The sequence below is a fragment of the Cygnus olor genome, chromosome 11 (genome assembly GCF_009769625.2).
Source record: "Cygnus olor isolate bCygOlo1 chromosome 11, bCygOlo1.pri.v2, whole genome shotgun sequence".
NCBI classification, from domain to species: domain Eukaryota; kingdom Metazoa; phylum Chordata; class Aves; order Anseriformes; family Anatidae; genus Cygnus; species Cygnus olor.
The window spans coordinates 4,126,486-4,141,112 of record NC_049179.1 but is presented as its reverse complement, the minus strand read 5'-3'; the positions used below and the strand labels follow the sequence as shown (position 1 = coordinate 4,141,112).

Here is a 14,627-nt window from a genome sequence, read left to right as displayed (position 1 = left end):
AAGCACTTTCTAATAGGAACTTAGAAACTTCCTCATGCCTGCTGTTTTGTAAAAGAAATTGTAATCTCTGTAGAAGAGAGATTGCCGCAGTAGTTTCTGCTGTGGAAGCTATTTATTGATCCAGTTATACATACCTACAGATACCTGCCCAGCTGAACTTTACCCCCCTCATGAATGGTCAGAAATTCCTCTATGGGAACTGGACTACAAGGGAACCATTTGCTCTAAGAGCAATATAAACTCCACATACAACACAGAGTATTATGTATTGTAATACATATACCATGTATTATTACAACTCATGAGTTTCTGTTTTACAGGGAGGATTAAAATGTTAAAGCAGTTATACCAATGTTCCTGGTATTAACTGGGTCAAATTGAATAGTAGAGGTAGTAGAGAATAGTAGAGAAGCAAGGCATGTCAAATGTAGCACACAAAGACACCTGTGGCTTAGCCATTCTTAGGATTCCTGACCAATATATAGAGGAAACATTAAAGCAGAAACGAAGGGACAATGACAGTACACTGATAGTGTATCACAGAATGTATCTCAAGTACTGAATCTTTTTGCTGTTTCTGCTTTCTCTAATCTGTTTTTTCTGAGAACAAACAAAGCAAGTTTCTTTTAAAATTTGGGGCAAGGAGAGGACTTGCTCGTTATAAGACATGGAGAGTTGAATTGTACTCTCTAAAGCGAACTCTGCTGCTTATACCCTTTCATGGGTTGTCCTACCTCCTACCTGGCTGGCAACCATTTTAGTTGGTGAAAGCAGGATTCTCTCTAATCTTTTCCTGGTTATTATTGACAGAATACTCAAAGCAACACCAAGTAGATTTCTGGTTTGCACAGACCACTGCTCATAAAGGCCAGAGGTGTGCCAAGGGTGTGAACTACCACATTGTAGTTTGGATTAGAATTTGTTGGAAGTGGTTATCAAACAGAAAAATAGAAGGAAACAAGAACACAAAATAATTACTAGCAAAACTCTGATGCAGATTCTGTTGTAATGGTGTTTGTTACTGATAGATACATCACTGTTTATTCCATGAATTGGAAATAATATAATAAGGTAGCCTTAAAATTGTGGCAATAAATGCTATATCAGAAAACAGAAGTCACTTACCAGAAATCCCCCCAGACACGTACACTGCTATGGTGACTGCCATTGCAAATCCAACAGAGACTGTCATGGGCCCGCCATGTGCTCCTCGGCTAAGGATGGCCTGCGCCACACACCCACATCCAAGCACCTGTATTTTAAAATAAAAATGTGAAATCTTAAGCATGTCTGTCAAATGTTACTGGTTAGTTTGCAGCTCTTGCTGATGTCCAGGTATAGCTGAAAATGTTGTTTAAGTATTGAAAAAATGCTAGAATTTGCCATTAGTGGCATGGGTACTGTTGTTGCCTTTACCACAATGAACATTTGCTCTTATTTTCCCCTGTTTTGTGACCAGAATGTCTGCTAGTAAGAACCTCTGTCTCTCTACAGAAAACACTTTTCAACTATAATGGTGTTATACAACTCTGAATTTGGAGCCTGGAAAAGATCTCACAGTCTCCACAACAAATCTCTGAATCTGGAAGTGAAGAGGGAATTATTTCTTTGTGGTAAGTTTCCAATTCCAGATTGTAGTTATAAGCAATGACACACACACACACACACACACAAAAAAAAAACTATAAAAGACTTTTACGATAAAAGTAATGAAAAATAGTCCAAAAATGCTTAATGTTTAATACTGAAACTCTGGAATGAGACAGCTGTCTGAATATTAGAGAGTGTGTTACTCTTACGCTGCCTTGATGTCATATATTGCTCTGTCAAAACATGAACTGCTAGACCTTACTGTCAGTGATTTTAAAATGAAGACAATAAATGAGGGAGAAAGCCAGAACAGGTAGTATGACTCTGAGCCATGCAAGAAGATTCAAGACTAAGGGCAAGAGAGATTAAAATCTAAGAGCTGTTATGGACCAAGGCAAAGAAAAGACAAGTTAGGGCAAATCATAGTGAAATCAGACAAATAACGTTTGTAGCATCATAGTTCAGACAGACTTAAAAGTAAGTAGTTACTTATACTCCTGAGGTATAATTTTTCCCCTTGCTGTGCTCAGCTAGCTTTCTGCGAAAGCTGAGTGCAGGGTATATTGTAGGGAAAGGGAGAGGAGCTCTGGCTGTGGAGCACAGGTGAAAGTCTGGATCTGGCTGGTTCAGTGCTGTTCTAGGATGCACAGGAGTCAAGAAGCTTCAGGGTATTTCATGGGCTTTGCCATTTGAACAGTTAATTCAAGTGGGGATACCTGAATAATCCACGTTGGAGTGTACTCAAGAGATTTAAACTAACTTCCATTTTATGCTGGTTCTTCCCAGAATGAAATTCAGCAAAACATTTAAATGTATGCTTAAGATAATCTTTATTCAGTTCTAAAAACCGTGCTTAGCTTCAAGTATGTATTGAAGTCAATAGGAAATATTTTCAAAGGTACAAAAGGCCTTTAGTTTAGGATGGACTAGGTGGTCTGTGTTTGCTAGAAATCAATTTGTCTCTTTGAAAAATCTTCTTTTTAAATACACGCCTATTTCTGAATAAGGACCCAACATTCAATGGAAGATACCATATAATATCTGTAATCTGAAGTCATTTGCTCCTCTGCAGGTATAAGCAATCTGAATCATAACATTTCTGGGATGTGACGAGATTTATCTTGAGCAATGTTAATTAATTTGATGCTAAATTAGATATTTATTTTCCTCCTTTTATGGTACGTGGGAATCTGTTTGGTTTTTCTCCTTCTCACAAAAGTATTGCATCTTATCCAATGCAGTTGCTTTAGTCTATCTCCTTGCTTCACTTTAGCATTCTGCCATTACTGCACGTCACCCATGACTGTGTTGTAAATGACCTTCCTAACTATGCATATTTGAATACCTAAAATACAGTTGCTGGAGAAAGGCTTGCTTTTAGTTGCGAGGCAGTTCCATTCAGAAACGTGTAATGAGAAACAATGTAATGGGAAAATCTCTCCTGCCTTAGAAATAGACTATACCAAAAAGATTTGGTGATTGAAGTTTAACAAGCAAGTCCTGCTAGAATAGATGCAATTTAAACAGGCAAACTCAAACTTTTGTTTCCATTATTTCCCCAAGGTTTTAACTAATTCCAAAATGCGATAGAGAAAACTCTCAGTAAAATTACTCTCAACCAGCTTTGCAATGCAGACAGAGTTTGTTATAAAAGTGCCCCAAGAATGTGTCGTTATATCCAGGTGCAGTTCGTGCCTTGAGGTTATAATCATGCGAGCAAACAGAGAACTGTATGGTGCCAAAGTATTACAGCTGTCAGGATATGTGAGGATAGGGTGGTGTTAGATAGCAGTAGTTTATTGGACTGTATAATTGAAAGTTACAAGACATTCAAAGCTGCAGTCAACTGCTGTGCAATGAATGGATGACATACGACTACGCTATGCATTCTCTCATTTCTGTTCGTATCTCATACCTCACTATTCCAATGTTAAGCACAAATGCACATACAGATATAAAAGCAAAACAAAAAACATTTCAGCTGTTCACAACTGAAATTACATGGTTTTTTAAAACTTCATATGAGAAATGAGAATAGAATGAATATGGAAAGAATGGGTGTGCTGAAATTTATAAAGTTTAAGATTACGGCACAAGGCTAGGGGAGGTGGAATTAGCGTGCTCCAGCTTTCATTTTTCCAGACTTCTCAAAGGGAGTATTCCAGGAATTGCACCAAGCAATATCTAGTGAAAGGTATGGCTCAGATATGGAGGAGGATCAGTATGGGATGGTCTGCAGCCCTGTGTGAGCTGGGGTACAGTTTGCCTTTAGGGAAGTAGTTAGGTCTACAAGTATGTACTTATGCTTTGAAATGGCATGGACAAAAGTTAGCAAATTCAAAAGAAAAGGATATTCTTTTGAAAATAACGACCTTTCCTGTAAGGCTGATGAAAAAAGAGAACACGAGTGGGAGAGATGGTTATAGAAAAGGATAAGGGACAGTAACAACATCTATGTACATCAACTGCAAATTCACATGAAGAGGGAAGGAAATAACAGAGGATGGCTGTGGCCTCCCTTCCCTGATTACCGCAACCAAGAAGAATCATAGAGAAACAGCTGTGTAGTCTTCTTGCATAACAGCTACTGTTATACACATTACAGGGAAATATGCAACTGCAGATGCTCTATTTTTGTGCTGACTGGTCTCAGAAAACTGAATCTGAAAACAAGAAGGCATACGAGCCAGCCTGAGCACAGCTGCACTGGCTTTGTGCTCAGTGGATGTTAGTGAGTGACTGCCTGCTCATGTATGACCAATGAGGCAGGCACAGTCCGTGTGTACCCATTTGGAGTTGAGGAAACTGGGGACTAAACCTGCAAATCTGAACCATGTCACAGAAATACTTTATCTGCTGTCATTTTAAGGAGGAGAGAAAGATTTTTTTTTCTCATACTTACTACTACTAGGCTGACATAACTGGAAACTATCACCTAATCATGTAATTATGTGAGCAGCAATTTAATACCCTGTGAATCTCTGCTTGGCTGAGTTAAGACCAACTTGATCATCAAGTTGTAACTAAATATTCTAAATTTCTAGGCCAAGCTCAGCCATCAGTGCACCCACACAAACCCAAGCACACAAATTTGATGGGACTGTAATTTAGAGTAGAATATAGTCAGGTATCTTTATCTTATCTTGTCTTACGTTACCAGGTTTTCATCTTACCAGTTGTCTATCTCCTGATCTTAAATTTACTGAAGTAGTTTCAGTTCTGACTTTTTTGTTCACAAAGTAATTAGATTGCTGTCATAAATAGTATGTCTGGGTGTGGAATAGCTGTCTGCAAACTCTGCCAAAAAAGTTGCTTCATGGACATTAGATCCTTCCCATTGTCTTGGGTAAGAAGGCTAATGTTAAGAAAGGAAAACAACTGGCCTCTTGTGAGCATAATGTCTTGTTATTCTCTGGCAGCTTGCAGAACTTTATCCCACTCAGACTGAAGATCACAGTGCCTCTGTCTGCACTATTTTCATTTTTTATTTTACAAATGCGTGAAATAGCATTTTTCAGTGTAAATAGGATTTCTTGCAAGATTGGAATCAAGAATTTTAGGGAATCTAATTTTCTATATGGCCTGTAAAGCCTTAGACATCTTAAAGCATAAAGTTTATATTAAAAAGACCCCTTCTTATTAAATGTATCTACTGGTAACATGCATTCATAGCTATACACTCTTACTGTAACAGTAAAGAAGCAGCCAAGTCTCCTGCTTTTTATCAGTGTGGAGGCAATGATGTGTGTTTTTTTCTATCTTGTACATCACCAGTTGCCAAGCTCTGGTGAGTTAAACTCCTTCAGTGGGGTAGCATAGATGTTCATGAAGGCAGAGTATGCCCTCAGTGGCTCCACAACTGATGATATTCTGCTAGAATACAAGAATTCAGTGTGATACAGTGAATCCAGAGTCAGCTGTTACAATAATAATAATAATAATTTAATTATAAGATGTACTCTTTCAATAGAGAAATATTGGAAAAATACTTTCAGAATTTCCATTTTAGTTAGTTTTCAAGACATAGTTAAACAGCTACAGGTAATCACGAAGAATCTCCAACGATCTCTCCACCACTTCACAATTTTCTGTAAGGATGCCTTTGTTCAGGAAAGACAGTAACCCTGCCCTTTCCCATGCCACACTCCCACCTGTAATCTCCCCATTCCCCAGACAGGCATTTCCTGCTAGTCAGTGACATGGCTGCTCCCCCTTTCCAGACTGGATGGGCCTGCAGCGTTGCTCTGGGTCCTGCCGCACATGCTAGGTTCCTGCGCCGTGCTGTGAAGGGGACAGGCTCGGGTGCTGTGCAGCATGTTAGGCTAAAGCTGTGTGCTTGCTGCAAGCACTCTTCTGCTGTCCCAAAGTTACCTGTCCTGAGCCTGCAGAAGCAGAGCAGTACTGCTGGGACACTCGAGGACATGAGAGCAAGCCCTGGCATTTCATTTCTAAGGGAGATTGCCACAGGTTCTCCACACAGCCAGGCTCAGCACCGAGCGGGAGAGGGCTGGGAGAAGTGGTTGCATTTGCCTTTCACGTCAGGTAGGGATCTCCCTGGCCAAAACTGCCCATGAAAACATTAGAGGGTTGATTGTGATTTTCTGTAGTCTTACGCAGTTTTTTCCTCTGGCCCCATTAATATTTCCATGCATGATCACCCAAATGGGTGTTGCTTATAAAAGCAGTAAATAAACTTTTCAGATGAAAGTCCAATTACTAAATTGATGGTGTCCTTCTAAAGGGCTCTAATTCAGAGTGTATTTTAGAACTCACTTTCATTTCTAATCTCTTTATTTACAAAACAATTCTGATTAAGAATTTATCTGTTTGCATTTCATAACAAGGTGTTTTATCATGGATTAGAAAATCTTTACATACAGAGACATGGTTTTGCTATGTTTGTGTATTATGTATAGCCTTAATTCAGCCTGGGCTGTTAAGCATTCTTTCAATAGAGATAATAATGCCAACAGCAACAAAAACAGAGATGCATTAGATCTACTGAAATTCAGGGCATGAGCTCTGCAAGAATTCAAGTCAGAGGAAATTCCTGTTCTTCCAGGAAAAAGTAATCTTCATCTCATTTCTTGTCTAATATTTGCCATCTTTTGTTAAATCAGATAGTACTTAAAAAGTTTAAGGTGAGATAAAAATAGAGCTTAACAGGCAAGTAATTTTAAAATAGTTTAAAAGCACATGGCTTTTATTTTATCATTAATTACATATTTTGGTGGGGGCAGGGGGATTTTTGTATATTACAATTTAATCAAACTTGGAGTAATAAAAAAATCACTACATCCGTTCTCCTGACGATCCCGTGGGACACAACCAATATCCTCTTAGGTTCAAATGGATTTCCCTTTATTTTTTTCAGACTTACTGTTTAATAAAATAAAGGTTTGAAAAAAAAATATCATTTAGTTAATTAAATATTATAGACATAAGCCTTCAAATGATTGCCATTTTGAAACTTTTTTTAATGACGGAAAGCATTACTACTTGGAGACATGAATGTAAATTTAATAAGGCTTTGGATGAAATGTGTACATAAAGCTTTTAAAACAAAGATTTGACTCAAATTGCTCTGTGGGAAAAAAATAGTGAAAATATTGAGGTACAGACTATGCTGCGTTATATAAATTGATGCCTTTAAATTTTTATTACTGCTTTTGCACATGCAATAGGAGACAAATAAAAGCTTGAAATCACTTGAAATGCAAAGGTCTGCATTCTCTCGTATTTTATTATGATTAATATTGCACTCTTCATCCTGAAAAGCTAAAATGCTTTTCTTTCCTAAATTATACAGGGTAACTGGCTTGAGTCAATTTCTTGAGAGAAGATTGTTTTTATTTTCTTACTAAGTTTTAGAAATTTAGGAGAGAAAGGAAATGAAACATTTCATGTTTAGATGCAAACTCTCAGGAGTGAAACATGGCCCCTTATAAAGGGGCTAGGAAGCAAAGATGAGGCAAGGGAAGAAAATCTTACCTAGCAGCCTCATAAAAAAGGAGTATAGTCAGGTGCTGCTGCCCTCCCAGGTTACTCTTACTCTTGAGCTGAGGTGTGCTGTTCTGCTTTGCTTCCTACACCAACTGAAAAGATTAAAATCTCTCTAAACTAGGATTAAATGTGTTTAGTCTTTGTAATGGTGCTTGGAGAATACAGGAGCATGCTTTGATGTTTCTGAGAAAGGAGGTTTCCTATCATCTCTTAACAATATAATGGTACATATCTTTTCTTTGACTCTCCTTTGGGTGCAGAAACAGGGCAGCTGGAGCTTTGCTGTGCCCTCATGTTCGAGGGGCACGGTTACGAGTAAAGACTTAGTATGTTTTATTTCTAAGTTCTTTTCTGTTGGGGAAAAAAAATGTTTCTTTGAGTTGAATGCTTCCTCTTTTTTAGTAAAGAAGCCTTTTAGGGATGGGTTAGAAGGAACTGAATCAAATTCTCTTTTAAAACAGACCATGGACTGGAGACCTCACTAGAATGCATTTTTAGCTAGAGTGGTTCATTCATCTCAAGTGTTGAGATCACAGAGACATAAACTCACTGTATGGCATGAACCGCATCTGTTATCTCTTCTGTTCTCCAACAGTTTATGACAGTTTTAAAAAGTGATTACTTTTATTACTATTTTTTAATTTGGCCAAAGGTTTGAAAAAAAAGCTTGTAAATTTCTGCCTGTAAAACCTAAACTGACATTTTGCACTCTCATTCCTTCAAAGATTCCAACTGTGAATCTTCTGTGAGGCTAAGGGAGAGTGCCTACACTTCAGTTCTATAGATGCAGACTTTCTGGGGGAAAAAAATAAAAAGCATCTACAGAAAAACTTCTCACAAAATCAGGTTCAATTTACTGGAACCTCTTGGTTGAACAATGAGAGCCGTTATGTGTTAGGGCTGATATTGCAAAGTTCAAGATAACTCTCTTCTAAGTCTTTCATGCAATACAGAACATCTGAGTCACCTGAAAGTCTAAAATGTCATATACTGGAAAAAAAACAAATAACCATAATTTTTGCACTTCAGGTTGTATTGAAACCAAAGAATTTCCTGTGACTTTTCAGAATTATTTGCCGTAATGAACACACAGGGTAAAAGAATGGTTGGGTAACCTTCCTTTCAGTTCCTTCACATTGCTAACTATTTAGCTGAATTAAAGAATGACTTCAGGGAGATCTAAGTGTTTTCTAGAAAAAAATTTGATAATGTAAAATTATAGAAATAATCGCACTGTACAACAACACCTCCTTACACTGAGCCCACCTGAGGATCTTTATTACCACTTTGACTTCTGTTTACAATACTAATCTTATACAGTTGCAAGAAGGTGGAAGAGTTTGCACATCTTCAACAGAATCATTAGCAAAATGTAAGGTCTTAAAATATATACAACCAGTACATTAACTGAAACAGAAAGGACTCTGAGTTTGGGATGACATGGAAAGGAAGCCTCTTATTCCCATAAAATGAGCGGTTTTGGTCTGGAAGTTCAGGATTAAGTTCTGTGACGTCAGATTCACGAGTGACTTCAATTATTTAGTGGTTGAACTACAATATTACTGCTAGAGACCCTAATTTATGGATCTCTGTGGAATATGAACCACTTTTCAGAGTACAACCATGGCTGAGACCCATGGTATTTGTAGCATTGTATAATATTTAAAAATCTGTTGAGCGATATATCACAATTATAAATATTTTAATAATCTTTTTTGTCTACCTTTGACAAACTTAAGTTCATTGTCTAACAGGCAATTATATAAGATTCTGTACTGCAGGAAAGTCAGTGCTAATCTCAAACAAATTTGTTAGAGATTACGCCTACTTACTATTGCTGTAAGCCATTTCATTCTATACAAAGTCTCCATTTCACAAAAATTTAGAACAAGAATTTATTTTCTTTGTGTAAAAATTCTAAGTAGTAATTTTGTATTAAACACTGAACACTTATCTAAGGAGTAAATGATGAAAAGCTAGATTTGCTTTCATGTAATAATATGTAATGAGGATTCTAATGCATGCTTAGAATAATGGATATATATTACTGTACTGAACTGTAAGTAACATGCACTGGAATCTAGGGCCACAAAAAGAAAGATATTGAACAGTTGCTTACATTTTAATCTTCTAGACTGAAAAAATCCATGAAATGTCACACTTAAAAATTTTTCAGGCAAGACTGAACTCCCCAAGAAAGCAGAAATGATAACTTACATAATGAAGTGGTCAGAATATGAAAACAAGACAAAAAGATTTTGATGAGCAACAGGTAAATAGCCATTCTTCTAATTAGTTGGATTGTTTGCAGTGGGCGATGTCATGCACTCAATTCATGCAGGTGCTGATGCACTGCAGCCTCTGCACACACAAACGTTTGCTTCAGTGAGATTTTTGCAAGAGGCTCCCTGCTTCCAGATGGGGTCTGGGCTTTGGAATAGAAAAGGAATCCTTCTCACTGCTAGCTGGCTTTTGTGTCCCTGTTTACTTTGGGTGGGGCCATGCACAGTGAGAATTGTGGGAACATTCATTTAGTTTTCCACTTGGTACAACAGTAACAACTGAGGATGATGATGTCTTAATTTGCTCAGTGTTGGTCATACTCACTTATTTGACTGTGTCCTTAGAGAAGCAATAGAAAGTTGCAAATATGCTGCCTACTCGTCTTTGTATGCTAAATGGAAGCCTGTGTTCTGTTTCATCAAAGAAACGTACGCTGCTCTGGACTCGGGAGACACTGGCTGTTGTGCAGTTCCTTTCTGGGAAACTGTTTAGTAAGATGCTCTTCAGAGTGAAAATGAAATACAAACTATGTTAGGTGAGCAGTAGCTGGTAAAGGAAGCCACATGGCCCATTTGGCTTCTCTTTTTGGAACTATTCCAATTCAGATATACTTAATGGCATAAGCCAGAATAAATCCCATTTTGTTTGAGAGCAATGCAGCCAAGTCCCAAAGGAGAAATATGGAGAGAAACATGATTAAAAGCACAGAGGCAGTTGGCTAGTTGAGTTCCAGGCAGACTCACTGGAAAGTCACATAAGCCGTCTATCTGATTCAGCATGGCTTCTTTACTCTTTTGTGCTGATACCCAGTTGGTCCCTCCCACAGTAACCCACAGGAGCCCTGAGAGGAAACATACTGAACCAAGAGACACGCTGGAAAACAAAAAGCTCCCCGGAGTGCTCTTTCTCAAGGGAGGCCTCAGGACAGCCCCAACTACAGAAGGCTGAGGCTGAGACTGATGTGTGTATGCACTGGCCTCTGAGCCCACCGCACTACAAAGGGGCTGGCATTCTCCCGCCTGCGGGACCTGTTGCACAGGTGTGCGATGGAGGGACCTGTCCCAGAAGTTGGTTCTAAACACACTGTGCAAAAACTACAATACTCAATATCTGCTTCATAGAAAGCGTCTTCCTTTTCAAATGTTCGTTAAAAACTTTATAGGCAGATTGTGTATTTGTGAGGATATTCATTTTAAATTACAAATGGCACAATGAAACTTTGCAGGTTGGGGGTTTGCCATGGGACGTACCAAGGCAAATGCAAGGCATAGACAGGAGCTCACAAATAATGTGAAAACAGAAATACCAAGCCTAATGCACATTCCTCATTGCCTATGCTGCAAGTGTAACTTAGATATATTAAAAATGCATCACTGTTTGTTGTTTTGTTTTGTTTTTAATAGAAAACACATATGTGTTTAAGCACAACATTTTCTCAGCTTGATGGAACCTCATAAAGTGAATGTGATATAGTTCAAGACAGTAACCAAAGTTCAGTATAACCAAAACCACATGCAATTTGCATTTGGTTATGGACTGAAAAATGTATGTTTTCTACTGCTCCAATTCTTGTCCCAGAATGTAACTGGAGAAGCTGTGCTGTGCCTTAGGGAATAATTCACAGCCTGATACTGAAAGAAATATTGTTCCCCTGGAAGAATAGGTCTAAGAGTAAAGTAGCCTAATCACCAACAGGATTACCCAGCCAGGCGATAACAGCAGCTGCTCTGTATACCATTGGATCTGCCTATACAGCAGAGGACTTCCAGATTTGTACAGTATAGTGTTGTTCACTGAACCCTCAGAAAGCCTCATATCAGGTGCTTTGGTAAGCAGAGAGAGGGGCTGGCAGCGGCTAGTCCATATTACCAAGGCATGCTGTGCAATATAAGCAGATCTGTGAAGCAGCCAGTTTAGAGGACCTAACTATGGACATCTCAGGGTGGGGATTGCTTAGCCGTATCTCTAGTCTGATCCAGTGGCTGAGCATCTATTAATGGTCAGCACCTTTGCTGTGCTTCTGGAGCTCTCCTTCCACTTCAGTTTCATCTGAAAAGAATTCAGTTTGCAGGCTCTGAGACTATGCTGCAAGGCAAACCACAGCATATTAAGTAGAGATGACCAGGAGATGTTATCCAAACTCTATACCCAGGGACTTTTTCAAGGCTTGTCGTCTCAATTCTGTTCAGCTCTGCAGGTGGAGCCCTTCTCACCTCCAGGGGAAGGCTTGTTATTTGCCTGATGTTCTAGGTGTCCTGAAATTAATCTTACAGATTTTACACTTTACAGTTTGGAAAATAATATTGCAAGACTTGAGAGTTACCCAAGATGGTAACTTAAGCTCTTAATAGTACATGGTCTGTGACATTCTCCAGAAGAAATAGAAATAGGTGATTTGGGGGGATGGAGTTTCACCCAGCTGGCTTCTAGAGGTACTGGGCTGATCACAGGTTTAGGTACCATCGGTTAACACTGACTTCCAGAGAGAGCCTGTGGATAATGGAATGGCTCATCCCTGCCCTGCTCCCTGGCACAGGTCCTCCGTACAAGCTGTAAAACCCATCACAGTGGCAAAAAATGGCTTTCAGGAAAGATTCAAATGAACAGTGCTGTAGGCTGTGAACTCTCGTCTCGCTTTCAGTTTGTAACAGGATTAAAACATAGTTGTAGTATAGTGGAAGAAAGCTATCACTTCTTTTGCATACATAGTCTGTTTTTCAAGGATTTCTGCCTCCTGACTTATCAGGGTGCCCCTTTGATTAGCTCTAATTTAAGTTAATAAGTTTAATATTTGTCTGCTCTTTAAGAGAAACAACTTACTAGCTGACAGAGCCTAAAAGCAGTAGCAATAAATAACAGCAGAAAAGTCCATTTCTTCCCAATAAACTTTGTACTGCTGCTAACTTGCACAGTCTAAAAATAAATCGAGGTATCTGAGCACTTGGAAAGCTGCAGTTTAATCCATGTGAGGATCTTCTCTGCTTTAAGCCAAGCATAAAACTAGAAAGGGTAAAATAGAATTAAGAAATTCAGTCAAATTATCAACAACAATTTTAAAGCTTCATTTTCTACTATATTCATATGGGGAATATAATAGAAAATGGACTCTGCATTTCCATTTCCTTCTAGTCTTGTGCAGCAGGACATTAAATAATAGCATTTGCGATCTAATCTGCACTTTAATACGTTTTCTTCACTTGCTTAATTGTATTAATGGACAGAGGAGGATGATCTTGTGGCGAGGACAGAGGAATGGAAGTCAGGTGATCTGGGTTATATTCAGAGTTCTGCAACAGGCTTCCTGTGCAGTCTGCTCTAATCAGGTTTGCTAATATATAAAATGAAGATAATGACATTTCCCCTCCTTACCAGGGTGTTGTGACACTTAATTCATTAATGTTTGTAAAGTGCTTTGTGCTCCTTGCTTCTAAATGTGCTCCTTACTGTAATGTCTTATGGATCGTATTAAATTTGAGAATAATGTTACTTTAGTGCCTGTGCACTTCAGTTGGCTGAAGTGTAGTAAAGACCATTATTTTCATGTATTTTATGAGCTACTGGAATTTTTTAGATGGCTTACTTGAAATTTAGCTAATATAGTTACAGTTATAAAATACACTATGTCATTCCCATGCCCGATTTTTATTTTTTCTGCCCTTTCACTATGATGAAATATTTAGCAATAAGCAAGACTGTCTTGTTCAGACTAAGAAGAGGAAGAAAGAGTTTGGCATAAATATTCTAGCTGCTTGACTTCCAGCTCTGCTACTGAGCCTGCTCTCTACCCTGGTAAATCACCAGACAGCTCTGTTTCCCAGTGCAAAATGCACAGAAATCTTGAGCAAGAAATGAAGTCAAAAAGCTTTGGGGATATGAAAACATGGAGCTTTGTTATTTACCTAATATTGTAACAGCACTACAGAACCAAGCAAATGTATAATTTATGTAATATAGTTAAAAACAAAACCAAAAATAGTTAGCTTACAAAATCTCTGAAGATTCAGCAGTGTAACTGAATAAATTCACTACAAGTCACATGGCTAAATCGCTGTGTAGCACAGGAAAATAACTCAGCTAAAATTCTCTTTTAAATTTGCAATACAATAGGTTTGTTAAAGCAAATGGAAGTTGTGCATAGAAGTGAAAGTAGAATAAAATGCTGAGTTTTTAAAAAACAAATACGAGAGTATTGTTAATATTCACTGTGTATATCTAGATGTTTTAAAACATAGTTGTTCGATGAAATTCTGCTTCTATAAAAATCAAATGTTTATCAGTTGTAATATATAAAGCTATGAGTTTTTAATACCCAGTGATAATTACATCAGGTGAAGAAAGGAATTACAAACTTACCATAAATAGAAGCAATTCATTCAAGGGTGTGCATTGTTTTTCAGGCAGTAACCACGCTGCTGGTATAGTACAAGAAAAAGCATACATGTCCCCTTACAAGCACTGTCCAACATTAAATTAGTAGGAAGGAAGGAAAGCAGCTGACACTTACTATCAATATAAAAGTTCCCAGGAATTCTGAAAGAGCTTCTTTAACCAAGCTGTTCTTCAAGGCAAATTTCTCCTTTAAACTCCTTTTGCTTTTCCGGCTCATTTTGGCTTCCTCTATTGCTCTGGTGCCCTAGTTACAAATACACACAAAATTTGCTCTGTAATCGTCCCTGCTTCAGCTGAACTTTGACACTTTTACTTATACATTGAAATATGAGATTTCATCCTGTACAGCCAGTGAAATCATC

General features: G+C 38.1%; 1 protein-coding gene across 4 annotated transcripts in view; it reads right to left on the bottom strand.

Moving 5' to 3' along the window:
- Positions 1-14,627, bottom strand: part of AQP9 (aquaporin 9) — a 26,353-nt gene extending 11,726 nt beyond the window's left edge. Inside the window, exons 1-3 of one of the 4 annotated variants that reach the window (XM_040569610.1) lie at positions 14,381-14,398; positions 14,230-14,288; positions 1,126-1,252 (exon numbers count right to left, since the gene is read on the bottom strand). In XM_040569610.1, the coding sequence (XP_040425544.1) occupies positions 1,126-1,252; positions 14,230-14,232 (130 nt within the window). In that variant the 5' untranslated portion in view covers positions 14,233-14,288; positions 14,381-14,398. Of the gene's footprint in view, positions 1-1,125; positions 1,253-14,229; positions 14,360-14,380 lie in introns of those variants that run through there. The other 3 variants (XM_040569608.1, XM_040569611.1, XM_040569609.1) reach the window with 3 other exon arrangements.